At 54.1% G+C, this 27,514-nt stretch overlaps 1 protein-coding gene across 1 annotated transcript; it reads right to left on the reverse strand.

Annotated features, from left to right (window-relative positions):
- Positions 1–26: 26 nt before the first annotated feature.
- On the reverse strand, positions 27–27,237 carry ANO9 (anoctamin 9). Its single transcript, XM_080405017.1, has 24 exons — positions 19,959–27,237; positions 15,415–15,480; positions 15,066–15,182; positions 14,653–14,789; positions 14,323–14,372; positions 13,677–13,735; positions 13,386–13,468; positions 12,148–12,282; positions 11,942–12,038; positions 11,529–11,589; positions 10,366–10,448; positions 9,873–9,977; positions 9,186–9,350; positions 9,065–9,101; positions 8,447–8,558; positions 8,127–8,184; positions 7,848–7,945; positions 7,480–7,646; positions 6,808–6,960; positions 6,346–6,493; positions 5,540–5,659; positions 5,209–5,302; positions 4,943–5,055; positions 27–4,057 (listed from the first exon to the last, which is right to left on the reverse strand). The coding sequence occupies exons 1-24, from the start codon at positions 19,962–19,964 to the stop codon at positions 4,030–4,032; spliced, it is 2,292 nt and encodes a 763-aa protein (XP_080261143.1). The 5' UTR covers positions 19,965–27,237; the 3' UTR covers positions 27–4,029.
- Between the last annotated feature and the right edge of the window lie 277 nt (positions 27,238–27,514).

The raw sequence follows: 27,514 nt of genomic DNA on the forward strand, positions 1-27,514 counted from the left end.
AATAAATGGTTCGAACCTCTTCTTGGGCAAACAAAGAGTAAAAACCCTCCGGAGGAGCATTCAGCAAGGTGCGGGGCCTAGCAGTATGCTGCTGGGATTGGGCAAGACAGCGGCCCAGGCGCCCCACCCTGACCGAGCAGCCTTCCCGCTCCTCCTCGCTGCCCTGCCCGGCGTGTTTGCTCTTCTAACCATTCCCTTATTTCTAATTTTTTGTTTTTAGCAACTCCCGGTGCGGAGCCAGGGCCTGGGCCGCCGTGGTCCCTCGGGCCGTTGCCACGGCGACAGGCGGACGCGGCGGCCCGCGCGGTGCATGCCGGGGTTGCCGTCCCGCCGCTCCCAGCGTGCCCCGCGCGGCGCGAAGATGGCGGCGGCCCCGCGGGGAGCCACCGCCTCTCCGCTGGGGCGGGGCCGGGCCGGGCCGGGGCTCTGCCGCCGGCTGCCTCACCGCCCCACTGGGCAGCTGCCCGGCATCGCCCCGGGCGTGAAACGGGGGCGGTGGCGGGGCCTCCCGCGCCGCCTGAGGGAACAGCTCCCACGCTGGGCGGGCGCTGGCCGGGGGCGCGGGGCTGCGTCTCTGGGTGCGCTGTCCATACGTATTTTTTTATATATATACATACATATTTGCACAGATACGTGGGTGAAGGTCACAAGTGGGTCTGTGGGCCTGTGCCACCTGGAGAAATGCCACCGACTCCAGATCCTTATTACCAAAATATTAGTGCTGTTGACCTGTTGCAGCAGGGAAAAAAGGGGTAGAGGGTGGGATAGCGAGAGCTCCGTTCTTGGGCTGTGTGCTGGGAATGTCCCTTGGCCCTCCAGCCGGGTGGCTGTGTGGGTGTGCAGAGCAGCAGCTATTTAAGCAGCTCTTTTAGGGAGGGCTGCTCTGTTGTCCGCAGTACCACGGTCATGTTTGTGGCATGGGCTGTGAAAGCCGGCGTAAACTAATCGGCTTTGTGGGATGAAACGATCATAAGAAACAAGCCCAGGTCCTGCGGATGGCAAGAGTGAGAGGAGGTTTGGTAGCAAATTGGTAAGACCTTTCTTGTCCGTCAGAGTTACTTTTTTGGGTAGATATGTTGAAAACAAGGAGTGGAGGTAGTTTTGGTCGTGGAGAGTGACCATGGTTGAGAGCACACTTGTTTCAGTTCCCTGCGAGATCACTAATGGCTTTCCAAGCTCTTGGGAGTGAAGTTTTGAGGCTGTTAACTCTGGTGCCTTTCTCTGCAATACTAGCTCAGGGATGTCACCTCCAGGAGTAACCAGCTGTCTGCAGCTGGCCCCAGCCATGGGGCACAGCCCATGTGGACCCACCACCTCCTGGAAGCACCAGGTGTGGGACCCTCAGGGGACTCTGACACAGTTAGGGGTTCAGCAGCAGAAGAGCTGCCTGCCCTGTGCTTTGACAGAGCTGTGTCCTGCTAGGCGGGCAGCGGCTGGGGTCTGTACATGTGGGGAAGGAGATGGCTCTCTTCCAGCTCTGCATCTGAATCCCCTGTCCAAACCTTGAGCTGAGGCTGTCGTCTTCAGACCCTGTGCCATGCTGGAGCTTGTGATGCCGTCCTGCCTGCTGCCATACCCCAGCCCAAGTGAGCATGCCCTGCTGAGGCACGGATGGCTCCATGTGAACTAGCAGGTGAATGAAAATTACTGTGTAGTGTGAGCTTGCTAATAGCCAATTTTTGATGCATTTAACAGCTTGAAGCTAATTACATTTAAGCTACTTGGAGCTGCCAGGCAACTCTGTTCCAAGGCCATCAATACAATATGAAATCAGGGTTTACTTTCAAGTCCCAGAAACAAGAATATTGCTACAGGATGAGGTGCCACCTAGTAACAGACCTTTTAGTCATAATCACTGCTGCTCTACAAGGAGGCACAGCAGGTGCTGGCTTTTTGCTCTTAAATTGGACTGGAGAACACTCCAGGTGTGTGGAAGCTCTGACCCAGCAAGTGAGCCGAAAGAAATGTGGCTTCGCATGACATGTGCAGCGCTGACAGCACTTGTTACAGTGAGAACTGGTTTAATTACAGGAAGAAGCATCACTGCGCAGGCTTTTGTATGGTGGTATGGCTCTAGCCACAGCAGGGGCTTGGGCCAATCTGGCTTTTAATTACAGAACAAGACAAATCGGCTCTGATGGAGTACTTGTTCCTGACCTGTGGTGCTCACATTTGCTTTTTTCTGAGTTTGCGGGGTGACTGTCGCAGCTGTTACATGTGTACACGCACACACGTTCACACTGTGGCACCCTTGTAGCTCCCGTGTTCTGTTTGGTTTATCCCCACAGTTCGGCTCCAGCACAGGGAGGCACCTATTGCCATTTTATAGAGAAAGGGTAGAGCTCGAGCTTTAACTTGCAAACCGGTTAGAAGTTTCCAGTTCTAGTAAAAAAAAGACTAAAGTTTTGAAACGCTCCAGTAGATTTGCCCTGGAGTTTACAGGGACCATAAGACAGCTGCAAACCGAGCTGTGGTCACCTGTCCTGTGCTACTGCCTGCCCTCAGTAACTGGAATTAGGAAAAATGAAGAGAAAGGCTTTTTCCCTGTACATTTGCAAACGCAACTCAGTGAGTCTGTGGGCCTGATGTAACGCGTGTGGGTGATTTCATGGGGCATCAAAGGGCTGTTTCTGCACTCAGCACTGAGTGAAGTCGTGTTTGAGGGCACGTTATCATTCCTGGGCAGCAATGAACAAAGACTTTGCTCCTTAAGCACAAATAACTCCGCCTGGAGTCAAATTGCTAAAGGTAGACCCAGGAGAGAGCAAAGCTAAGAGGCCATGAATGCACGTAGATTAGAAAAGTCACAGTGTTGGCTGTAACACCAGTCCAGCTGTGGGATGGATCCCCTGCTGCAGACAAAACCCCCTTCTGTCTGCAGTTGTGGGGAGAGGGAGGTGGTCCTAGCCAGCACTGGGGGGCTGTAAGGGAAGAGGTAGAGAAATATCAGGCTGGTGGGTCTTGGGTTTAGGCTAGTAGGTCATATTTTGGAGCAACAGATAACTCTCGCTAGCCTTATCACTCTGGGTTTTCTGTGTAGCTCAACATTTCTGTACCACAGCACATTTAAGAGGTGCTTGACTGCACACAGTGGGGAAAAAGTGCCAACTTCTTTTAACTGTCTCACCAGCTAGTGCCCACACTCATCCCCAGCTACTAGCTATGCACAGGCGCTTCAGCTCCTGCCTTTTTTTATTATCCATGTTTTGACAAAAAAGGGTTCGGGACACAATTTCTTCAGGTTTTGTGGATGTCAAAGGCAGTAAGCAGGAATGATACCAGCATGAATACAGTGACTCCATGGCAGCTAAAGATCTGGCTGCTTGAGTCTGCACAGGTGTTATGTTTATTTACAATTTTGCTCATGGTAGTTGAGCCAGGCACAGCTGTCAGTGTGCTTAGGGCAGATGCAGAGCCTCGGCTGAGCCTGGAGCAAAACACAGTCAGGCTAACAACTGGATTTTTCTAATGTCCGTGAAAACTGTGTGTTGAAGCAGCAGGCACATGATAGTTGTGCTAAGAGGAAGATTGTGCTGGCTCTGGTGAAAGAAGGACTCCAGTTTCTTGGAGGTGCCAGAGCAAGGAGGTCATTGAAGGCAGAGGGAAAAGGGGCCAAAACGTAAAAAAAAATCTGGAGGGGGAACCTGGAGCAAGGTATCTGGCTCTTCCTGGGATGGTGAGTTGCACGTTAAATGCGGTGACTGATGAAGCCAGGTCACCTGCAGACCAGCATCACACTCGCCCGACAGCAGCTGGCTGCTCTGCTGTGGTTTGTCCCTTGTGTCAAAGCTCTTCTCTGGCTACTCAGCACGCTGGGAAGGCACCATCCCTGGTCAGAAAGCATCCTGCTCCTGCAAAGCCACCATTCTGTAGTTGCTTCCCAGCTCAAGTCCAGGCTCAGTCATGGCCAGGACGCATGGGCCCGTCTCCTCAAGTGGTCCTGTGGTGGTTTGTCCTGCACCCGTGGCACTGCCAGGCTGGGGAGGGGGTCTCAAGTCCATGTGTCTCGTTCTCCTTGGTGGCTGGTGGCTATACCTCAGTGGAGTACTCCATCATGCTGGGGGAGAAAGGAGAGGGGTGTTGTGGAAGGGAACTGTCCAAATCAGGAAGCAATGGGATTGTGTGGAAAAATATTCAGGGTGGGAACATTTTGCTGAAAATAAATGGAGAAAAAATGACACACTCTGTGGAAAATCGCTGTCTGTGGGAAATCCCTCCGCCAACAGGAAGTCAGATTTTGAAAGCTGAACTGTGGCACATGGTGCTTCCTGAGCTCTGCTCTCAACTGGATTTTGGGTGGCAGCTGGGACAAGGTGACCGTGAAGAGGGGCAGGCTGAGCCCTCTTGCAGAGCGGGGCTCAGTCCATGGACAGCAGCAGCAGGGTGGCCCAGCCCATGGCTCTCAGCTATACTCGTTCTGTTTCTAGCCGAAATACTTCATACTTTTTTTAAACAAAGTTTAAATGGAAAATTTGGGCAAGATTGCTCCTTGATTTAACTTGGAGCTTTTCTTTTTCTGAAGGAAAAGCCAAAGCTGAGCAAACCCTTCCTCTGGTGAGCACCGTTACTGAATTGCCTCAGGTGGGACTCATTTCACTGACCTCAAATGCCTAAAAGCCAGCTACTAGGCTAGTGAGTGAGGCCACAGGCACAGAGGGAGGCAAGTCCTCATTTATAGGTAAGGCAGCTCATCTTAAAAAGAACATTTTCTGCTATAGGTTGCAGGAGAGGCTGGGCTGAAGGCTGGGGGAGAAGCTGCCCTGGAAAGGGTGATGGAGGAGCTGGCCTGAGGGCAGGAGCTCACAGCCCCAGCTTCTCCCTGCCTCTGCTGTTAGCTGGGGGGGCTCTGGGGCAGGTGGACCCTGCAACCCGGCATGTCTCCTGTGGGAGGCTGTGCTGTCTGCAGGTAGCAGCCCCTGGCACCTTCCAGGGCATGACCCACCTCAGTTGTTTACGAAGGTTGCTGTGTTTTCTGTCCAGAAATTTATTCTTAACCGACTGGGGGACGTCGGGGATGTACCAGGCTGCAATCACTTTGACACACAGAGCCACGTGCTGCAGAAAGCAAAGGGAGCCATGGCGGCGGGTGGTGGGGAGCTGCCCGGGTGGGCTAACGTGGCCCCTACGAGTGGCACGGACCCAGCCCGTTTCTCCCTGCTGCTGTCCCCCTGGTTGCCCAAGCTGTCTCCCACCGCCCTGGGCCCTCACCTCGAAGAGGATGAGGAAGGCAAGGCGGGCCGCGAAGATGTGCCAGAACTGGACCGTGTAGCTGTAGTCATCGGTGTTCCTGTAATCCCGGTACCTGCAGCACAGCCCCGTCGGTGCCAGCCCAGGTTTCCCCCGTGCCAGGCGCTGTGCCCTGCCTCAGCTCCCTCCGTGGGGGTCCAGGAGGAGCCCTGGCAGTTTCCTCCATATGGCTGCCTCGGAGCCCTGCTCCACAACCCGCCCGTTCCCTGGCTGCAGGCTGGATGTCACGGTGAGGGGCTCGGGGACAGGGAGGGGGGAATGCTGCTGTGCGAGGGCCATGGGCTGCTGTTACCTGCATTCCTTGATCTCATCCCTGACAAAGTCCGGCAGCATTTCTGGCACCTTTGTGTAGGGCTCGAAGTCTTGAATGCGGAAGACGGAGAGGCTGTGGTTGATGTAGCCGGTGGAGCAGCTGCGGGGGAGGGGGGGGAAAGATCACATCTGTGCACTTTGGCCCGACATTGAAGGGGTGCTGCCGTGTCATGGCCACGCTGGGGGGTTGTGGCATGCCCCAACGGAAAGCTGCAGCTCTTGTGTCTTCTAGGGGACTCAAAGGTCTCTGATTGCTCCAAAGCCTGTCTGCAGCTTCCATTTCTATGGTTTCCCTGGTATGTGGATTCTTGGGTGACTAGTGGTATGGTTTAGCACAGATTGTAGGCTCCCATTTTGGTGAAGCCAGCACCCATCTGGGGCTTTCTCTCCCCTCCCTAGCTACCCATTTCCACAAAGCCCGGGGGAAATGAATGTCTCAGAGACTTCTGTCCAGCTTGACTGAACTTGGCTGGTGAGCCAAGGCTTGGAGGAAAAGGGGGAGGGCAGGAGGGAGCTTGTGCAGGTGCCCAGGCAGTCCTGCAGCTCCCCAGCATTGCATGGTGCTCTTTCCATTCAGTGCTACCAGTTTACCCACCACAGGGATGATGCAAGTGGGAGGCTGGCAAGGATGCTGAAGATGGTGCCATCTGGAAAACCCTCCCCTGCTCCCCTTCCACCTCCCCACCCCATGGGGGAACAGCTCAGCTGCCTCCTGCTTCTGCACCAGTGGCACTGGGGCAGGGACACCACAGGCAGGGCTGTTAGCAGCCGACTGGCAGCACTCACTCCATGCCAGTGCTGTTTTCCATCATGCAGGGGCTGTACGTGTACTTGTAGACCTGCATGGGAATGAAGTCGGATGTGATAGCAATCACCAGTCCGTTCCCAATGACAGCCAGGATGCCGACGGCCTCCAGGACCTGCAGCCAGATTCCTGCGGGAGAGGAGCAGTCAGTGAGGCTCGCTGCCGCTGCCCAAGGGTTGCAGACCAAGCCCCAGCTTGGGGATGTGTTTGGCACATCCAGAAGAGGTTGAGGAAGGAGGACTCCAAGCTGCTTCTTAGCCTCTGAAATTGCTTCCTCATCCCCAGCCCACAGCTCTCCCTGTGCTCCTCTGCCTCGGTGGCGAAGTGATGCCAGCCCCTGGCAAAGGGATGCTCAAGGGCTTCATAGGGAAAGGACTTAGCGCCAGCACCACTCGCCCAAGCAGCAGCACTGGAAGGACTGTGCTCCCGGGGCTCCATCTCACCGATGTCATTGGCCTTCCTGGGCACCATGCGCCGGTACAGCCGCATCATCTTGATGGCATCCAGGTGGATCTCAAAGATGTTGTTGCAGAACGCCAGCAGCGGGGCGAGGGGAAAGGCAGCGACGAAAATGGTGGTGAAGCTGTACTGGATCACTGTGGAGGGGGAAGATGCCAGGTGCTGGTGTGAAGCCACCGTGGAGAGGACATCGCACAGGGTCCTGCCCACTGCCTGGGTTTGTCCTGCTTTGTCAGAGCGGCTTGTGCCAGAGCGGCTTTGCAGGGGTGAGAGAGGGAGACAGACCTGTCTGGGGACCCTGCATCCCCACAGGGGACAACCACCTCTCACTGGACTGCCAGAGAGGGGGATTGGGGCCGGGGGGGGGGAGCTCCACAGGGTACTAGTGGAGTCATTGAGGCCCTGGGGGTTACAACCGTCACCTTGACACTCCTGGGAGGAGAGGAGGGTCCTAGGCAGGGGCTCAAGGCCAGCACAGTTGCCTGCTCTCTTCTTTTGGGAATGATCTCCTTGGTGTGCCAGAGCTCTTGGAGCTGGGTCTCAGAGCTCTCCCTTGCCTACCTATGGGCTCCCCAGCATCAGGCTCTCTCCAGCCAACGAGGGCATATGGCACTGTACCCAGCACCCCTCCTCACTCGACCCCCTGCCCTACATACCCATCTCCAAGAACTCGTCAAACAAGCTGAAGATGTTGACCTCTTTGAGTTCATAGTTGCTCAGCCAGTGGCTTTTGCAGGGGTCCTCAGCCGCCTCCTCCTCTCCTAACACCATGCTTCTCTTCTTGGGGCACCGCTGCTTCTTGCATAGCTTGTGTTCTATCCAGCTGCAGGGGGAGGGAGCAATTTGTACGGCTGCCTGCAGGGGCTAGCAGGGCTGAACTGCTGCCAGTGACAGCCCTGGCGACCTGAGGAAGGAAGAGGATGAAATCTTGGCCCAAAGACCAGGGTTACTCTCTGTAGGAGCTGGGAGGCTGTCCTGAATGTGCAGGAGTACCAGCAACACTCTGGGCTGGAGAAAAGCTTACGGGACGAGATATTCCATCACGTTGCTGATGGTCTGTTTGAGCAGCATAATGATGGCCATCTGGATGAAGAGGTCGGTGATGCAGCCGCTGGGGTGGCACTGTGAAGGGGTGAGAGGAGAGGACTTTTGCCCTGCCCACAGGGTGACCTGGCCTGAGGGGCTGTCTGGCCAAGGCAGGTACCACAGGAGGAAGCTGAGATTCCCAGAGCCCCACGGGGCAGGAGGGAAAGGAAGAACAGGAGTTATGATGTGGGTCAGAGCTTCATGGCAGGTCCCTCACCTCCTCCAGCCTCCACCTGCCAGCAACGCGCATGTAGTTCCCTGGGTGGCCGTTGATCCTGAGCGAGGAAGCAACAACGGCGATACCTGTTGAGCCCCACTGCTGACCCCCGTTGGATCCAGGCACAGCACAGAGGGCAAGGGGCTTCCCCCACCCACTGTGCCCATGGGGCAAAGTCATGGCCCTCCTGAGGTCCCCGATGGGGTCCCTGTGCCTTGCAGGGAGGGCAGGGGGACTGGGCTGTCCCTGGGAAAGTTGGGGGTGCATGCCCCAAACACAGGCTCCCCTCTGCTTCCCCCAGGTCCCCAGCCACCACTCACCGTCCCAGGAAAAAGGCAATGTAGATGAGCGAAGAGAAGTTTGTGAAGAACTGGAAGGTGAAGATCTTCACGGTGAAGTTGTTTTCACGCTGGGAGAAGGTCCGTGGTTTTTCTGGGGAAGGGAGCAAGGCCCAGGGGCTTGGTCATAGAGTGGAGGGACCCTGCCCGGCTCCCCCTCGGGTGCCACAGCAGCTCTTTGAAGGTCGGAAGGGTGTCTCTGCCTCTTGTGGAGCCTTCTCTGCCCTCTGCCTGAGCCCTGTGATGGAGCTGAGCCCAGCTAAGCAGGGAGGTCGCTCAGAGCCGTGAGAGGGGGCCCTTCAGCTGGGAGGAAAACTGTGCTGAGAGCTCTCCTGCAGCCGTGGAGGCTTCCTGCTCATGCTGGGTCTCTGCTCTGTAGGGTGACAGCCCCTCCAAAGCATGGTGTGGCTGTGGGACAGCCATGTGGGCCACCGGTGTGCTGGAGGGCTGCTGGCCTCCCATGGAGACCTGCGTGGCCAGAGCTGCCTGGCAGATGCTTCGAGGTGGTGGGGAAGGGAAGGGACCAAGGGGTGTCGTGCTGCAGTCGCTGGGTGCTGCAGGGTGTGGGTGCAGGGGGGGACAGCCCCCAGTGTCCCTTACCCAGGTCACAGAGGTAGAGGGCCACTCGCCGGTTGACCTGCAGGAGAGATGCAAAATGAGAGGGGAGGGTCAATGGTGGAAAAGCAGAGAGACCTGCTGCCCACCCCGTGTCTCACTGCACCTTGTTCATGATGACAATGGTGATGTAGTGCAGCACGGCCCCTGTCATCACTGCCATCGTGTTGGCCTGCTCGCGGAGGAACTCTGAGTTGCTCTGGCTGAAGAAAGCCGTCGCTATCACCCGGTAAATGACAAGTGCGTGGGCGATGCCGATCAGCACGGCAATCTGTGGAGGAGGGCGACGGGGTGGTGAGAAGCCGTGCATGGGGGGCACGTGCTCCATCTCACCTGAGGACCACCAGCCCTTCAGAGCCTGGTTCCCTTCACCAGAGCTCCTCTGGATGTGGCCTCAAGTGCAAGCCAGTGCTCTTCGGTGAAGGACGAGAGGTTCTGGAGGTGGGTGTCTCCATCTAAGCTGCTTGTCTGGACTCTCCCCATTGGCCCGTGGGGAGAAATGAGGGCATCGAGGGTTCGCCTCTCCCTGCCCTCTGTGTTACTGCCTTGATCCTCACTGCCTCCCACTGCAAGAGCAGAGCCTTCAGCCCACGTCCCCAAAGGACAGGAGGGTGTGAGCATAGGGAGGCCCCAGTTCCTTCCGATGGGCACAGACCTGCCCTAACAACCTGGCTTCTGTCTTTGCTCCAGCAATAGGACGCTGAGGTGCTATTTGTGCAGCGGAGTAGGGAGGGGAGGAGGAAAGCCCATGTGCCCTTAAACCAGATCTCCCTGTGGTCACCCTGGCACATACCATTACCAGAACCAAGAGGAGTATGATGGTGCTGCGGAAGTAGGAGTGCTGGTACCGCCGGGGCTCGTGCTGCAAATTATTAATCAGCTCCATGGCCAGCTCCTCCTTTAAAAAAAAAAAAAATGAAAAAAAAAGCAGGGGGAAGAAAGGATCCAGGTGGGCTGTGTCCAGGTAGCAGAAAGTCCAGGGGTTGTTGAGTTAAGGGGGATGAACAGCACTGGGGAATGACAGGGGTGAGCACCCAGCCCAACACACAACAGTGTGGCCAGTTCTGACTCCAAGCGCCTGTGCGGGTGGGGAGGTGGCTAGCATCTGCTCAATTCTCTGGAGGCCTCTGTCGCTCCTGTGACCCTCCCAGGACTGTCAGATGTTGGCTTTACTGTCTGTTTAAGTGTCTCCATTAGATGTTTACATCTACAGAGAATTTTCTGTAGGTCCAGCTGACTCCTGCCTTGAAAGGGGAAGCCCTGAGCAGGAAAGATGACATCCTCACCTCGTCCTCATCCCACCTGTACAGGTCCCAGTCGGTGACCACGGTGGCTCTGTGCCTCTTCCACAGCTCCAGGAACACAGTGGCTGTGGGGGGAAGGAGAGAGCGCTGTGGCACTTGGGGATGGCTCTGGAGAAGAAGTCACACCTCCATCCCACCGAGCGGGATGGATAGTCACGACAGCATCCAACCTGATGGCAAATCAGCCCGGACTGCCCTTGGCCTGTGAAGGGCAAGTGGCCACCTCTGCATCTGAGTGACCAGGAAGGGCCCCGTTTGCACAGCAGCCAGGGCTGGCCCCCTGTGGCCATGGGGATGGGGGTGTGCGGGTGAGTGTTTGCCAGGAGTCAGGCCAGCTCTACTGTCCGTAGGGGATTTGGTGTAAATCAGAGTGAACGCCAGGGCTGTTCTGCTGTGCCAGGCAGACACATTATTCTGGATTAATGAAAAATACACCTTCCAAGAGGAACAGGTATCCTGCACTGCACCCCAGCACGGCTGCACCTCTGCACATCCATTTACAACCGCTCTTTCTGTTAACCTGGACTGGACTGACCTTCCTGGGCTTGTCCTGGTGTAAACCAGTCCACAGGGACAGGTGAGACCGTGTCCATGACCTGCTCAGACCATGGCTTTGCAGGCGAAATGCCCACCCCATGCTTGTGGTACTGTTTGTAACTGGAAGGGCTGTAGTAAAGCCAAATGAGATGCGTAGCTAATAGGGTGATGGGGTCACATAATCTCAGAGCCCAGTGCTCTGCTGGGCTCATTCCACAGCAGGTAAGAGATCGTGCAGCAATCTGGGAAGGTTGGTGAGGGATCTGGCGGTCCCCCCCTTCCTGCAGCTGTGACCACTTGTCGGCAGCTGCTAGGGAAGCCTAGCTCGTGAGGCTGCCATGGGGGAAAGAGCAAAAGCTTTCAGGCAGGGCAGGTAGGGAGCCTTTGGAGAGCTGAAGGAAATAGCTGGGGTGATTTTGTCCCTTGCTGTGTCTGGAAGGAGAGCTGATGGCCCTGGAAGTGGAGGAGACAAGGACTACAGAGCCCCTGAATGGTGAAGACCACTTCATGGAGTGTCCCATTGTCCTCCACCTGCTCTCCCCTAAGCTACAGAGGGCTGTTCCCTCCTCCAGGTTGTGTGTTCTTGGCACCAGGACATCAACACCTACCCCAGATAGCCATGAACATGGCAAACAAAACTGTCCCCTCGTTGTCAATCATGTGAGTGACCTGGAGAAGGTGAAGGAAGAGCGTGATGGGGGCAGCACGGTGCGGGGGCTGTGGCACCCAGGGGTCCGTGGAGAGGGCTCTGCCCTGAGCAGCCCCCGTGCCACCTGCTCCCCACCCTGGGACAGGTAAAGATGCTGCAGGAGGGAGATGGACACTGGGACTTGTTAGTGATAAAATCTTCCTTGGTGGTGATGGAGACTGTGACCTGGCTATAGCTCCTCCTTATCACGGGGGTTAGTGGAGGTTTGGAATAGCTGGTCTGGTGGGGTGGCCTTTCTAGCGGTGGAGCAGCACAAGCTGGGCATGCATCCCCACCTTGGCCTTGAGCCTGTCTGGGGAAGGGGCTGCCTACCTTGGCATAGGTGCAGGTGTCGGAGAGGAGCCAGAACGGGCACTTCTGGTCGCAGAGCGGGCACATGATGGTGTCATTGGCTTCACAGATCTCCTTGCTAGAGAGAAAGGCATGGACGCAAGCAAAGGGGAATAACTGGCTCGAAGCCACATGTGTAGCAAAGGCTCGTGGACGGGATGCACATTTGGCATTCCCAACTGCCTTACCTCACCTGGCTGGAGCTGAAGACAGTAATCCCAGCCACAAAGACCACCAGCCCCACCAATGCGGCAACTCCCAGCAGGTAGGTGTACCAGCCCAGCCAGGCAAAGTACAAGGCCACCTTCTCACCAAAATAGCACCTAGAAGGAAAGGTGAGATGCGGAAGAGGGGTGGCAACGACTGACAGACCAAGTTGCAATCTGTGCCTACAGAAGAGTGTTAGAAAAGCCGAGCTTAAAAAGATGAGAGGGCTGCAGGGCACAGTGCTTTTCCGACCAGAGCAATTTCCCCTTCTGGGCTCAGCTATCTCCCTGCAGTGCTTTTGTGTCTCGTGGTGCCAGTATTTTGGGCTTTCTGGTGTGGGGAAGAGGTCTGGAGGCATGGGTAAGAAATGGAGGTAACTACTGATGGACCTGCCTCCCCTCCTGTATTCCAAAGGAATTAACTGTCTACCAGCAGTCAAAGGTTGTGATGTGCTTGCTGGCCTTTAAAACAAACAAAAAAACCCAAAGCTCCTTCTCATCCCCCTCCCCCCACCCCAATTTCATACTCGGCCCCTTAAGCCTTCCGTGGTAGCAGCAGGGCATGGCATACTGGTCTTAGCAATGATGCGTTGTCTGACCTTGTGCACCACAGAGGCACAAGGAGCCCCTAGTGCCTCTGCCAGAGTTGTAAACTGCAATAAACATTTAAGGAAGGAGAGCATATCTCTGTTTTAACATTTCATCTCCCTAAGCGAGCCCACTGACAACTTTATGAAGTAGCATGTTCCTTTTGCCCTCCTTCCCCTGACAGTGGAGAGTTAGTTTTCTTGCCCTTTTAAAATTAGAGCTGTGGACTTCCCCGAGTTTGAATGCGATTATAGGAGCCCCTTGTGCCTTTAATACCCCCAGTTTAGCCTCAGGCTAGATGTGCTGCACGGTGCTATGCTGGGTTACTGCCTCACCTGCCTTTTGAATGTGGGAGTGTGTGGTTGAAAATGAAAGGGCTAATTAAAAACCGTGGAGATGTGGGGGTTGTTTCATACTGCAAAATTAGCAGATGGAGCTCTGTGCCACAGGGATCCCCCTTAGGCTAAGAACTTTGCAGGCTTCAGAAGCAGCCAAATACATGTGAGAAGAGCCAGGTTCAAACTAATGATGTAAAAAAAAAACCATGGGAGCCTGGCAAAGGGCTTAAAGCTCAAGGCTTCAGGTGGGACCTCTTGGTTAGAAGGCTGCGCTATGCCTCTTCTGCCTGTTACCTGATCTTCTCGATTGGCTGTTGGCGACATATACCTCTCCAGCGAGCCCACTTGTGCCTTAGGAATTCCGTTAACTCTTCTTTCTGCAGAGCAGAGAAGTCGGATGCAGGAATATTAGGGCAACCGTAACCTGCAGCCCAGCTCCCAGGCAGCTGTTGGGAGCTTTGTGAGCCCCTCATCTGGAGGGGTCTTGATGCAGCCCCAATCACCCAAGGGTCTCCCCCCCACCCCTGGTCCTGCTTCTCCGCTTCTCCTGGCTTTTCCTCCCAGCACCTGTGAGCTTGGCCTCACCTCGTGCAGGGGAAACGCTGTCTCAAAGACCTTCTTCTTCATCAGGTTGTGCAGCTTCTCTGGTAGCAGAGCAGAACAGAGAGAATTAGTGAGGCGTTACTCTCACTCTGTGTGATCCCTGCCAGGCAGAATCACCCCAAACCTTTTCTGGAGCCTTTGAGGGAGGCAAAAAAATAAAACAAAAAAACAACCAAACCACAAATGCCTGGGAGAGGCTGAGCTATTCAAAGGGGATCAGCACTAATCCTGGTGGCTGCGCTGCTTTGCCGGGCTGCCGCAGGCTGCATGGTGCTGGCTCTGGGCACCAGCCAGGCAGGCGAGCACTGGAGGATGCTGGAAAGCCAGAGCCCTGTGCTGCCCGGCTCATCCCAAGGTGGCAGGGGCAGATGAGCTCTCCGGGAGGCACAGGAGAGCACTGAGGGGCAGCTGCGGTCAGGGGTTTGGGGAGAGTGGGTAGGGGGCTGTTGCTGGTTCCTGCAGTCCAAACCTCCCACCCTCTCGATGCAGCAGCAAATTTACTGGTCTGAGCTGCACCCTGGCTTTCTCCCCGCTCCTGCATCCTGCCCGGGGGTGGCGAGGCAGCTGGGGATGCTCGTGCCTGCTGCAGACTCAGGCTGAGCACTGCCCGCTGGCCCCCTTCTCTTACCAAGGTCGGGCGTCACTGTGTTCTGCAGGATGAAGTTCACAATCCGTATCCTGAGCAAAAAGAAACTGTGGTTAAAGGCTGCTCGGGGGATACAGGCTTGTGTCGTGTGGCCCTGGAAAACGGGGGAGGGAAGGGAGGAGGTGTGCACCAAAAACCAGGGAAGGAAGGGGGCAAGAAATGGGAAGCTGGCTGTGGCCAGAAGCTGGCAGCTTGGTAGGTGGAGGAAAATAAAACCCCTGGCCCGTCTGTGAGCTGAGCTGGAAAATGGATGCAGGTGTGGAGAGAGGGGAATGCAAGATGCTGGGGCCAGGAGCCCGGCTCAGCGCCCACCTGGTGGTTGCTGGTACATCATGATGGACATCGGGGTTTTGTGGCCTGCTGTTAGAGTTCCTCAGGAGCCACTGGTATTTCCGAAAGATCTGGTTTGGGGCACGAACTCCGTAGAATAGCTTCTTGTCCTCAATTTTCTAGTGGGTGGAAGAGAAGGGCTGTTAGAACAGCGCTGGCAGAGCCAGAGGGGCAAGGAAAGGGGCAGAGCTGCAAGGGCCAGGGGCTGTGAAGCCCTGGGGCTGGGGTCTCCTCTGACTGAGCAAGTGATTTATTTTCTAGCACCGATATGTTGATCAGCTCAATGGTTCAAGTCTCTCCCATCCCCTGGGATTCAGGAGCCCAAATCAGGCTTGGATCCTGAGTACCACAAGTTAGCCAGGTGTCTGCTGCCTTGTCCTCCTATAGCCCCTCACCTTGATGGCAAACCCCTTCTTGCTCAGCTCATCCAGGAACTTCTTCCTTTTGATCTCCTTCTCACTGCCCACTTCGTGGATGTCGCTTACCAGGACGAAATCCCACTTCTCTTCATCCTGCCCACAGAAAACACCAGGGAATTAATGGGGCTGGCAAGCAGAGTGCTCTCCTCAGCTCCAGCCTCAGGGGTTTGGACTTTCATTGTGACTGTGTAGAGGGCCCCTGGGAACTGGGAGTAAGCAGGAGAATAGGGATGGGGAAACTGAGGCAGCTGCTGCCTTGACACTGCCCTGCTTCCTTCTCTGAGCTGTGCTGAACTGCCTGGAGTGCAGAGGGAGCAAAGCTTACCCGGGGGGCAAACGGGTCCGTGTCTTCAACAGGAAAATCCCTCCAGGGAGTCAACAGAACTTCATCCTATGGAAGAGAAAACCAGCGAGGGCTTCAGCAGGTTCCCTGGGAGATCCCGTGTCTGGGCACGGAGCAGACCTCTCCCTGCAGATGTTTGGATGGCATTGTGATGCCCTGGACCAGAGCTGGCTGCCGGCGGTGAGCAGCACTGCTTGTGATGCACAGAAACCTGCCCATTGGTGAGGCCTGCCTGGCGTGTAGCCGCTCCAGGGTGTATCAGAGCCCATGCAGATAAAATGGCATTACGACATAAGATCAGATCCACCTGGCACGGTCTTCCTCTCCCAGCAGCCTTGAGGGGATGCCCAGGGAGGAGGGTAAGAGCAGGCTTGTCTGAAAACTTCTGCTGTACCCTCCTGGTCTCCAGTTGGGGTCTTCCTGAGCCAAGTACAGCTTTTTGTTTAGGGACCTGCTGCTCCGTGATGTGTGCAGCCCTCTCTTGAACTCAGCGCCCAACATCTACAGCACCTTGGGGCTATGAGGGACCTGGCCGGGAGAAAAAAAACTCCCTCTGCTCTGGACTTCATTCCTTCTTGTTTGGCTTGATGCCCTGACACTTGTACTGGAAGAGTGTCAACACTTGACTGTCTCTCTATGCTACAGTGGTTTTTACAATCCTTAGTCACCCTTTTCCTCTCTTCCATTGTTCCTATCAGATAGGCACCGCTGGCTTTTCGGTCAGGGTGGGGAAGGTAGTTTTAAATTGCAGCGAAAGTGGGGCACTGACAATCAGAGGCTTGCACAACGCTGCAGGCAGCAAGTGGAAGATGAGTCCTTGAAAAACACAACGAACGCCTCAGCCTGCCACCATGGAGCAGAAGGGCAGGTGAGCTGCTGGTGTTTGGCTTCTGCCCTCTCGCCTCCGCTGTGCTCCAAAGGTGAAGGCAGTGCAGGGGTGAATGCACCTGCTCACCTTCACTGATTAAGGCTAATTATGCTCAGACACTCTAGCGGTGCAGCTCTGGAGATGCACAAAGCAAATGAGGTGGCCCTGTGGCAGCAGCTTCCCGCTGCAGTTTTGCAGACCCAGGGTGCCCCTCCGCTGAAGGACGCTGCAGGGAGCACCCTTGGGTGGCATGGGCCTGGTGGGCACCCAGAACTGGGGCATACCAGCTTCAAACCACTTCGTCCCCATCCTCTGTGCCTGGCTTCCCTGGTGCCTGGTTCTCAGCCTGGTTCTGCTGCCACAATCCCCTCTTAGGCAGGAGTTCAACCAGCCCTTCAATGGACTGCTGAGAGCAGCTGGGCTTCCCAGCCCGGAGAGAGCTGTGAGTTTAATGCAGACATGCTCTACAGGCCACGTTGTGAACAGGGATGGGGAATGGATCCTGTCTTTAAAAGAGCCTTTTGGTTTGGGTTTTTTTTTGCAGTTCTTTGCTGTGACTCGTGTTGTGCCCCCCCCCCCCCCCCCCCCAGTTACACTGTTGTTTCTGAGGCACGGTGATGCAGCATGGAAGTGGGAAGGAGCTGCCAGGGGTTGGGGATATTGTCGGTCAGCATTGCCACCAGCGATGTGCCCTGAAACAGCGGCCAGCCAGACGAGTTCATCCAGCTGTAATCTTGGAAGCAGAGCGGTGGTGGTGCAACCATGCCCTGATGTAAGATCTAGATCCCAGGCTTTCACTGAAGAATGAGGCCACGGGAGAGGAGAGTCTGGGATGAGAAAGGGCTGAAATCTCTGCCAAACCCTCTCCCACATGGAGCTCTGGCCCTGGCTTCACCCAAAGCAAAGAGCCGTGAGGAGACTGACCGACAGAAAGCCAAAGTGAGAAGGTTTGAGAAGAGGGATGATTTTCCCCAGAGATGCTGTTGCAATAAGAACCAGAATATTTCACTGCTATAAGGTACCCCAGTTTAGGTCAAGACACGGAGAGGGGGTTATGGTGCTGTCACCTGCTCTGCCCGCGCTCTAGGCAGGCCTCAGGGCAGGAGGGTTGGGCTTTGGCTTGGGCTGCTCTCCCCAGGGGGGTAAGCACCCATCTGGGGTGCAGCTCTCAGTGTCCCTGGCAGAGAGCCCCTCTCTGGGCACGGGGGGTGGGGGGGTGGGGAGCAGGAGTCATGTGGGGGCTCTGCCCCGTTGCTGATGTTCTGGTGCTGGCACAGCTCTAGTCCAGCACCACCATTCTGCAGGCTGTGTTGTCTCATCCCTGCCTGGCTGGTTTCTCTCAGCCTGCATGTGCAGTGGCCTCATCCTGCACAGATTGCCTGCTGGGGGCTGCCAGCCTTCCAGCTCTACCAGGGATCCCTGCAGTGTTGGAGGGGGGACCACTCTTTGGGGACAGGGAGGGCTTCAAGGTGTTCCTAAATACCACTGGGGCCAGCACTTTGATGCAGCTGTCCTGCTGGCATCGACCCCTGTGGAGCTCAGGATGACCTGCTGGCATCACAGCTCGTTCCCAGGAGGCTCCCAGCAGTGAGTCTGTGGGCACCATCCCCTGCTCGGTAGCCAATGCTCCCTGACCAGCACGTCAGCTTTCTGAGGAAGAAGCTGATGGGATTACCAAGGTGAAGCCTGACCCCAGATCCCTGATGGTGCCACCAGCCCCTGTCTGTGCCTCAGGGCCTTGCCCACAGGGAGGGTGCTTGGGGCTGAGCCTGCAGAGCTTCAGCAGAGCATCCTTCCTCCACCAGCGTGCCCAGCTGTAACATCACTCATCCCTCAGCCCTGATGCAGCCAGATCCTGCCTCTGCTTCTCCATGCTCCTGAAATAGAAAGCGCTGATTTTAATCCCAGGAGGGACTTGTTGCTTTCTGATTTTTCCAGTCAAGCCCTAAGAACCGGTGGGGATGCTCCTCAGGCTGCCCGTGTATGGCGCTCTAAGCAATAAGAATGTGGTGGTGGCAGGGTCTGGCTTTTCTCTGTGTTCCCATAGCAATGCGATTTACCACCGGGACCTGCCCTGCAGGCGCTGCGAGCACCTCAGTGTAGGACTGAAAAATGGGGAGGAATTTGTGAATTATTTGCAGATTAGCACAGGCAATTCCCATCACCCACCTCCAGAGCCGTAACAGATAAAAATTGCATTCAGCTGCAGAGGGGAATTTGCAAACCTGTGATGGCAGATGGGTGGTGTTTCAGCAGGTTTAATCCATGACAGGGGATGCTGGCATCTTGTGAGGCAAGGGCTGCTGTGAGCCTGGGCTGCTCAGGCTGTTGTGCAGGAGCCCAGCCTGCTTTTGGGGCTAGATGTGGCTTGTACATGGGGACATGCTGCAGGAGGCAGGGACTTGGGATCACCAGTACTCCTACACCTTTTTTTTTTGTTTGGTTTGGTTTGATCCAGGGGACTAGCGACACTGCCTGCCTGATTCTGGTTGCTTTGCTCTGGAGCACAAGGCAGCTGGATCGCCCCACGTGCAGGCAAGGCCACCTCAGCTCTGGAGCGGTTGTAAAAACCCTGGACTCTACTCCCTGCTATCAGGAGTGAAATGGGCACCATCCTGCTCTCCTGCCCCGCGGTTGGAGCAGAGTTTGGAAGCGCACCGTGCAAAGGTGTAGGAGAAATAACCGGCACAATGAGAAGCAGGAATTTCAATGTTAAAAAGGGTCTGCGTGCTCTGGAGCGTGCCTGCTCTCTTTCCAGCTGTTACCAGTGGGTCCTTGTCGCAGGCCAGGTAACCCACTGCCCTGTGCGAGGTTACTGGGTCCTTCAGAGACATGGGAATGGGCACCCATGGGTTGGGGGTGTAGCCACCTCTGTGAGTAACTCAGGCAGAGGACCCTGACAGGATCCAGCATCCTTGTTTGCTTTTCTAATTGTGGATCTGTGAGGGTTTGGGTGGTTCCCATCACCTACACGAGATGAGCAAATTGCTCTTATCTTGGGGATGTTTCATATGAGCACTTCCCTTGGAGCAATTCCACCTTACATCAGTTTCCTAAGAAATGTGACAACCTTTAATTGGCCAGGCAGATAGCACACCTCTGCATTCACTAGCTGCCCCAATCTGAGAGAGTTTGCCTGTCTTTTTGAGTAAAAGAAAACGCATCTTTTCTTTCAAGCTAGAGAAAGAAAACTTCACGGCTCCCCCTCTCCCTTTGCTTTATTTCAGGTGCTCCTGAAACATCTGGGCTGTCACCTCCACTGCTACACACAGTGCCTTTTCCTGGGTTTATATAAGCTCCAGATCTGGCCTCAGTCCAAACCATCCTTCTCTGATCTGTCGCCGGTACTGAGATCCGGGGCTGTGCATGACCCTGCTGCATCCTGGGGGGCTCAGCCCTGCCCTGCGCTCCGGTGGTAGGGGGCCGTGGAGCCAGCAGCACCCACTGCCTTCCCCGCCGCATGTGTGCGGTAGGAATGGGTTTGCTTGCTGGAAAGAGGAATGGGAACCCTGTAGTCCTTTCAGAGTACTTTAAAGGCTGAAAGCACAGGAATGGCAGAGGTCAGAGCTTAGCGCGCCCCATGTTTCCAAGCCACAGGTGGCTCAGAGGTGCCAGAGAACAACCCCATGGAAATGGCCGAGCAGTTCCTGTTTCTTACCTGCATGGTGAAGTGGAGAGCCTTTCTCTTCCCCTGTCTTTCCTTTTGCTCCTCCGGGCAGATCCCTGGGAGCTGCCTGTGGGGCAGGTGGTGAGGCTGCAGCCACAGGCAGGGAGAGCTGCAGAGCCCCTGGGGTTTCTCTTGGTGCGGTTTCCTTCCCCAGCTGCTTCGCCTGAGGTCTCATGTGAACCGAGCAGTGACTCGACTTCCGTGTGGGACTCTCACCTGCCTCAGCAGGGAGCTGCCTCTGCCTGGCAGTGGGCAGATATCAAGGAGGAGACGAGAAAGTTGCCCTTCACCTTCACTCAAAGGAGTGGCAAGCCCAGTACCGCCCCGCGGAGCAGGCAGGGAACCCTTCTGCGTTCCTCTTGCTCCAGCTCCAGTGCTCCGCCACCCCAGCCTTCCTCTGCCACCCTCGGCGCCCGCTGTTTGCTGTGGACATCCCCAGAGAGGCGTCACAGATGGGACAGAAGGAGGAAGGAGCAGAAGTTCCAGAAAGTGTTAAACTATTTCTTACAAGGCAGGGGAAAACCCACTAAACCTAAAAAGCGAAAGCAAAGCTGAGCCGTGTGTAACCTGCCTGATTCTCCAGACGAAGTCTGGGTCCTGCAGGAGAGATTGGCTGTGGGAGGCAGAGCCTGGGAGCAGCACAGGCTTTGAGAGGGGATGGGATGGGGCCAGGGCGTTTGTTGACAGCCAGGACGAGGAAAAGAGGCAAAGCATGAGCTTCCAGATAAGTGAGGAGACTGACTGCTCCACAGATTTTCCACTTGCGTGCAGCCCTCTTCCTCCCTGCCTTGGGCAGTGGCCTGGTTTGCCCTCCACCACTTTGGTTTCCCTATGTGGCCTTCAGAAACCTTTCTGTGAACCTCAGAGAAAATCTGCTTCCTGGAGGAGTGAACAGAGATCGAGAAAGCCTTTCTTTATGCTTCACTAGCTGGCAAAACCAACACTGGAAGTCATGTGTGTCTTTTCCCTGTGTGTAATAGTGCTGTTGCATGAGGGGCATCAGGGTTTGGTGTCAGCGATTATGGGAACATGGGTAAGTATTTTACAGTCCTTCAGAACAAGTATCCCCTCCCTCCTGGCTGAAGAGGAGAGCATCAAAGTGAGCTCTGAATGTTCCTTCAAACCACAGAGCTCTCCTGCCTCCCTGGTCCTTAAAATCTTATCACTTCTAAGTAGCTGTGATTCACTAGAGCACAACTGCTTCAGCTTCTGCTTTCCTGATGGCATTTCTGTCGGGATGCTGGGCTGTGGCCCACTGGAAATTGTAACTGAATCACTGAGTGCTTTCTTTGTTCGTAAAGGCTCGATCCATCTGGAGCTGTGGTTTGCAGCAGGGTATAACTCTTTTTACAAAAAGAATGAGTGAAAAGGTTATTACATGTAAGCCAGGTCTGGCAGGTCTCCTTATATCTGTTTTCTGGATATTTTTTTGTTGTTGTTGCTTTAGTTTCCAAGCTAGGAAGAGCTGCCTTTCCTGGGTATAGCAGAAGGGCCAGTAACCGGTCTGGATTCCCTGGCGCTCTCCAACAGCATTGCTGTGAGTCGCTCTTAAATAAAGTCAGTCCTGCAGGCAATCCAGCTGTGTCCTGGCAGGAAAGGCAGCAGCATTTCCAGACGGTTGTTCCCAGTCAAGCCAACATCACTCTGCAGCTTTGCCAAGTGCCTTGAACAGACTCCGAACCAGATCTGCAAATTTTTAAATAGAGGGAAAAAAAAGAAAAGAAAAAGAATTTGTCTTCCAGATTTCCTCTGTGTGTGCAATTAGAGCAGAGCAGGGCAGGGAGCAGGCAGACCTTTGGCCTCCCAGGGGCCGCTTGCAGGGCTGGCCAGGAGGGAAGGACCAAAGACCTGTGTGGTGTGAGCACTGCTGGGTTAAATGGAAACGGGGTTACATGTAGGTGGGATGCCCAGGTCACTCCACCGTCTGTTGTGTCCTTCTGCAAACTTTGCCGCGGAGGACTGGGAGGACTTTGCTCTCCAGACAGTCCAGCTAATGGGATGTGGGCATCCAGCAGCAGTCCCAAAAGCCTATGGGCTTTACTAGCCAGTGGGGAAGGTGACTCTGTGCCTGCAGGTTGACTTTGTCCAAGGTATCTGACCCCTGCAGCATCTCTCGTGGCACTCCAAGGAGACAGTGAGCTTTTTCTTCTGTTTAGGAGGAATCTGGCTTTGCCTAGGCAAGATTTATAAAGCTCCCTTTGCAGGAAGGCAGGCGACTAGATTGATAGTGTTCCTCTTTCAGCACTTTCCTTCCCAGCCAACCCTCCTGGAGTGCACCGTCTCAGCATTTATTGCTCTTGGGGGACTGGTGCTGAGGGTGGCAGCATGAAAAACTAGAATTGGGGAGGAAGATGATGTACCTTCCAGTCTATTGGTGAAAAATCTGCCTGAGACATGAAGTGCTGTGGAGCTCTGGTTCATATGTGTGCCAAGGTATTGCAACCACACAAACCTTTTGTAAGCAGCTAGAATTATTTAAGATATTATCACACTCCCCTGCTGCCTCCATTGCTGCTGGGCCAGTCATATGTTCCCATCCTAATCCACCATCGCACCAGCCACTCCGGGCAGTGGCTTGGCCCGCACTGGGCGAGCTGGCATTGAAACTCCCTGGGAGCACTCCTTGACCTGTTAATCCTGGTTGGATGTGGAGATGGTAATTTCCACTTGGGAAGTGGTAATGAACCACTGAAGGCTTTCACATATGAAACCACTTCAGCTAGATGGAGGATGCCTGTCTGTGCTCTACCTGACAACAGTGCTTGCTATGACAGGGAGCTCCTCTTCTGAGTGCAAAGGCTATCCTGCATGCAAGCATCCTTAATTTAGGATGGTGCTAAAATATTTATTTGCTTTTCTCAGTTCCCAGTGTCTTGGATTTTTTTTTCCCTAGGAGAAGAGTTTAAAGGGTATTGCCTTCCTGTATATCTGGCTAGAAGGACACGAAAGAAGAAAGATCCTTCGGAAGAGGTTGTTTAGAAGTTTTTAAGCCTCAGACCACAACTTCCTGGTTAGCGGGGTTGTTTCCCTGAACCACCTTTATGTCACTTGTGATCAGATTTGAAGCAGAGGTTCTTCATCTTGCCCATGTACATTATTGATCCAGGATAGGAGCTGGCTGCTCAGCTTCATATGAGAGCCCAGCACTGGAGGTATCCTTAGCTACTACAAGAAACTGCAATTCAGTTTGTGTAATGAGTGGCACAAAATGGGTGGGGAAAATAAAAAAAGAAGGAAATTTGGGACTTCCCCCCCCCCCCCCCCCCCCTTTATTTTGAAGACATCAGTGAAAAGCAGATATAGAGGTGTCTGGAAAAAAACTGCTAAATGAAATGGGCTGGAGAAAATTAATGTAATGCTTGAATCCTACCTGCTTTTGGAAAAGGAGAGGGAGGACAAACTTCAGACAGAAGCCAGTGATGCTGAAGCAGCGCACGAAGCCTTACTGGCACTTGTTGAGCCTGCTGGGGTTCAGGACCGATGGCAGTGTGCTCCTCAGGGTGCTTCAGGGCACCTGCTGGCAGGTCGGGCGGCCACTGAACCGCACAGTCCCTGCTCCCGGCCCAGCTGGCTGCTGCCATCGTGTGAGCAGCTCGTTTATTTGCACTCACGTAAGTGTGTCATTTCTTCTTCGGTTTCATTTCTCTGCTCTTTTCTCCATACAGCATCCTCTGGTGCTTTCTGCGTTGTTGGGATGCCCAGAAAGAAATTTCTCCCTGCGTGCAAGCCGGGAGAAGCGTGTTGTGTTTGGATTTCTTCTGCTTGAAGAGCCTGACCTCGTGTTGATCTCAAAGAATAATTTGGAAAGCTCTGCCACAGGTAAGAGAGCCCACGAGGTGGTGGCGAGAAACTGTGAGGATGCAGGAGCACACGACACCCTGTGCTTGCACTCGTCTCCCCAGACCCAGCCCAGCGTGCACCTGAAGAAGCGAGCCGGTGGCTGCCCCCTGGGCAGACCCACTGTGGGGAGGCTACAAACCTGTGCCAGCAAAAGCCACCTCTGCAAACAGGAAAGTGCTTCATTGCACAGCGAAGTGGGAGCTGGGACAGCCACCGCATCGGGGCTGGGGCTAACTGGAAAGCAGGTCTGGGGTACTTTTCAAGTACAACAAGCTGGCAAAGAGCACTTGTCCCCGAGTAATTCAAGTGAGTTCGTATAGAATTAAGCTGGTTTCTTTACTTATCATTCGTTGGTTACTTTTGCCAAAAGATACAGAATTTTAGCTTCAAATATTGCTACAATGCTCCTACAGTTTGCAAATGCAAAGTTTGTATTCTTGGCCCGTAGCACTGTCCCGTCACAGTGGAAAGGACTGTTTTCTTTATTCATTTTTTTTCTACTCGCCTTCATATTTTCTTGGAAAACCAGCGTTCTTCTCTGCTTTTATTTTTCCCTCTGACAAAGCAAATGCCTGCCACCTCAAGACCCATTCACCAAAGATCTCGTGGGAGCTCTCACCAGTGGTGGGGATGCTTCCTCCTGGGCGGCAGTGGAGCAGTCACTTTTTGCTCTTTTCAGTTCCCAGTGTCTTGGATTTTCTCCCCCCCCAGGAGAAAAGTTTAAAGGGTATTGCCTTCCTGTGCATCTGGCTAGAAGGATGTCAGTCAACACACCTAAATTCCTGATGCGTTTGCAATGAGCTGTGCTTCCCTTCTCCCACCCTGAGGTGTTATCAAAGCACTACTTGGATGTCCAGCTTGGGCTTCGACTTCAGAAGTTAGAAGGGACAGATTCAAGGGATCCAGAAAAAATGCTGGAAGTAGCATGGACTGTTTTTAATAATTGAGAAAAAGAAAAGGAGACATGACAGATTAGAAGAGAAAATTTGAGAGAAGGAAGGTTAATTGGGTTAATTGCCGCCCTGACAAGGGCTCCGAGGGGAATTGCTAGAGGAAGAGGGTACTGGGGGAAGGGAAGGAGCCGGGGAAAGGGCAGGTTACCTCCTGTCATACAACCCCGTTCGGCAGAGGACCAATGTGCAACCTGTAAGGAAAAGGGACACTGGAAGAGGGAATGCTCTCAGGCCAGGAACTTGGATCCTGCTTTGCAAGCCACAAAGTTGATAACATTAGATGATGAGTCCTGAAGGGAACTGGGGGAGTCATTCCCAGGTGAACCCCTGGTTACATTAAGGCTGAGGAATAATGGAATAGAATTTTTGGTAGACACAGGAGCTACCTACTCTGTACTCAACACTTGTAAAGGAGGTTTTAGACAAGAAACTGTAAATGTTGTTGGTGCCACAGGGAAAAGCGAGCATTGACCCTTGCTGTAACCTTTAAAATTTAAATTAGTAAAGCAATGGGTAACTCAACAATTTTTATATATGCCTGAATGCCTGATGCCTTTGATGGAAAGAGATTTATTGAGTAAGATGGATGCACAGGTAGTCTTTATTAACAGAGAAGTGCAATAGCTAATACCTGAATCAAAAGCTGTGGAGGCAAAGATTTTTGTTACAGAATACACACCGATCAAAGGAAGAAACCCCTGAAGAAGGAGAAGGGGCAGTAACCCCTTTGGTATGGGCTAGTGGGATCCCAGGTTGATCCAAGTTGGCTGAGCCAATAAGAATTGTTTTAAAGTCCAAAGCCAAACTGGTAAGACAAAACCAGCATCCTTTTAAGTGGGAGGATAGGAAGGGATTGGAAGAGTTAATAGTGAAATTTTAAAATTATGGATTATTAGTAGAATGCAAATTGGAATGTAACACTCCAATATTGCCAGTAAAGAAACCAAATGGGGAGTATAGATTAGTTCAGGATTAAAGAGCCATAAATCAGATTGTCCAAGATGTTAATCCAGCAGTAGCTAATCCATATACCTTGTGATGTCCTTAAAGGAAAAACCTAAGTGGTTTAAGGTGCTTGATCTTAAGGATGCTTTCTTCTGCATACCTCTAGGCAAAAGTAGCCAGGTGATATTTGCCTTTGAATGGGAAAACCCCACCACTGGCCACAGAACTCACTTGGACAGTATTGCCACAAGGGTTTAAAAACACTCCACCAGTATTTGGCAATCAGCTGGTAAAGGAATTGGAATTGTGGAAGAAAAGCAAATGCAGAAGCAATAGTATTACAGTATGTGGATGATACTTTATTGACTGCTGAAACTCAAGAAGAATGCTTGCAGGTGACCATAAGCTTGTTGAATTTCTTAGGACAAGGAGGATACTGCATATGAAAGGTCAAAGCCCGAAAAGGAGAAGAAACTGTGCTCTGTCTAGGATCTGAGATTTCCCAAGGACAATGAAACTGGGAACCAACAGGAAAGCAGCAATCTGCCAAAGCCCAGAACCAAGAACTGTGCGGGAGCTGAGATCATTCCTGGGCATGGTTGGGTGGTGCAGACTGTGGATCCTCAGCTATGGACTGTTGGTAAAACCCCTTTATGAAACTCTGAAGGGGTCAAAAGAGACCATTTACCCTGGCCCCCCGCATGCCGAGCAACCTTCAAGAGCTTAAAAGCGGCTCTGATGTCGGCACCTGCATCGGGACTGTCTGATTTGTCTAAGCCTTTTGAGTTATTTGTATATGAACGACTATACCTGGCCTTGGGGATGCTGACTCAAAGATTTGGAACATGGAGAAGAGCTGTGGGATGTTTCTCCAGACAGCTGGGCAATGTGAGTAAAGGATGGCCATAACGTTTGTGTGCTGTGGCCACAACTGTTCTCTTAATTCAAGAATAAATGTTCCATTTGTTTAAAAAATAATCCCATGAACAGGAAAAGACCACCTCCAGTGACCACTAAGCAGGGAAATTCACCATCCTGCTCTCCTGCCCCACGGTTGGAGCAGAGTTTGGAAGCGCACCGTGCAAAGGTGTAGGAGAAATAACCGGCACAATGAGAAGCAGGAATTTCAATGTTAAAAAGGGTCTGCGTGCTCTGGAGCGTGCCTGCTCTCTTTCCAGCTGTTACCAATGGGTCCTTGTTGCAGGCCAGGTAACCCACTGCCCTGTGCGAGGTTACTGGATCCTTCAGAGACATGGGAATGGGCACCCATGGGTTGGGGGTGTAGCCACCTCTGTGAGTAACTCAGGCGAATCAGCATGTAAAACTCGAGGGTTCATATAGGAACAATTTAATAGGAAAAGCAGAAGCTGTGCACGCAAGCAAAGCAAAACAAGGAATTCATTTGCTACTTCCCATCGGCTGGCAGGTGTTCGGCCGTCCCCAGGGAAGCAGGGCTCCAGGGCAGAGGGGGCTGCGGCCCGCCCCGAAGGGGCCGGGGCGGAGGGCCCTGAGCAGGGGCAGGGGGCCCTGAGGGAGCCCGTGGGGAGGGGTCCGGGGTGGAGGGCCCTGAGCAGGGACAGGGGGCCCTGAGGGAGCCCGTGGGGAGGGGTCCGGGGTGGAGGGCCCTGAGCAGGGGCAGGGGGCCCTGAGGGAGCCCGTGGGGAGGGGTCCGGGGTGGAGGGCCCTGAGCAGGGGCAGGCGGCCCTGAGGGAGCCCGTGGGGAGGGGTCCGGGGTGGAGGGCCCTGAGCAGGGGCAGGGGGCCCTGAGGGAGCCCGTGGGGAGGGGTCCGGGGTGGAGGGCCCTGAGCA

The sequence above is a fragment of the Falco punctatus genome (genome assembly GCF_963210335.1).
Source record: "Falco punctatus genome assembly, chromosome: 10".
Classification (NCBI taxonomy): Eukaryota; Metazoa; Chordata; class Aves; order Falconiformes; family Falconidae; genus Falco; species Falco punctatus.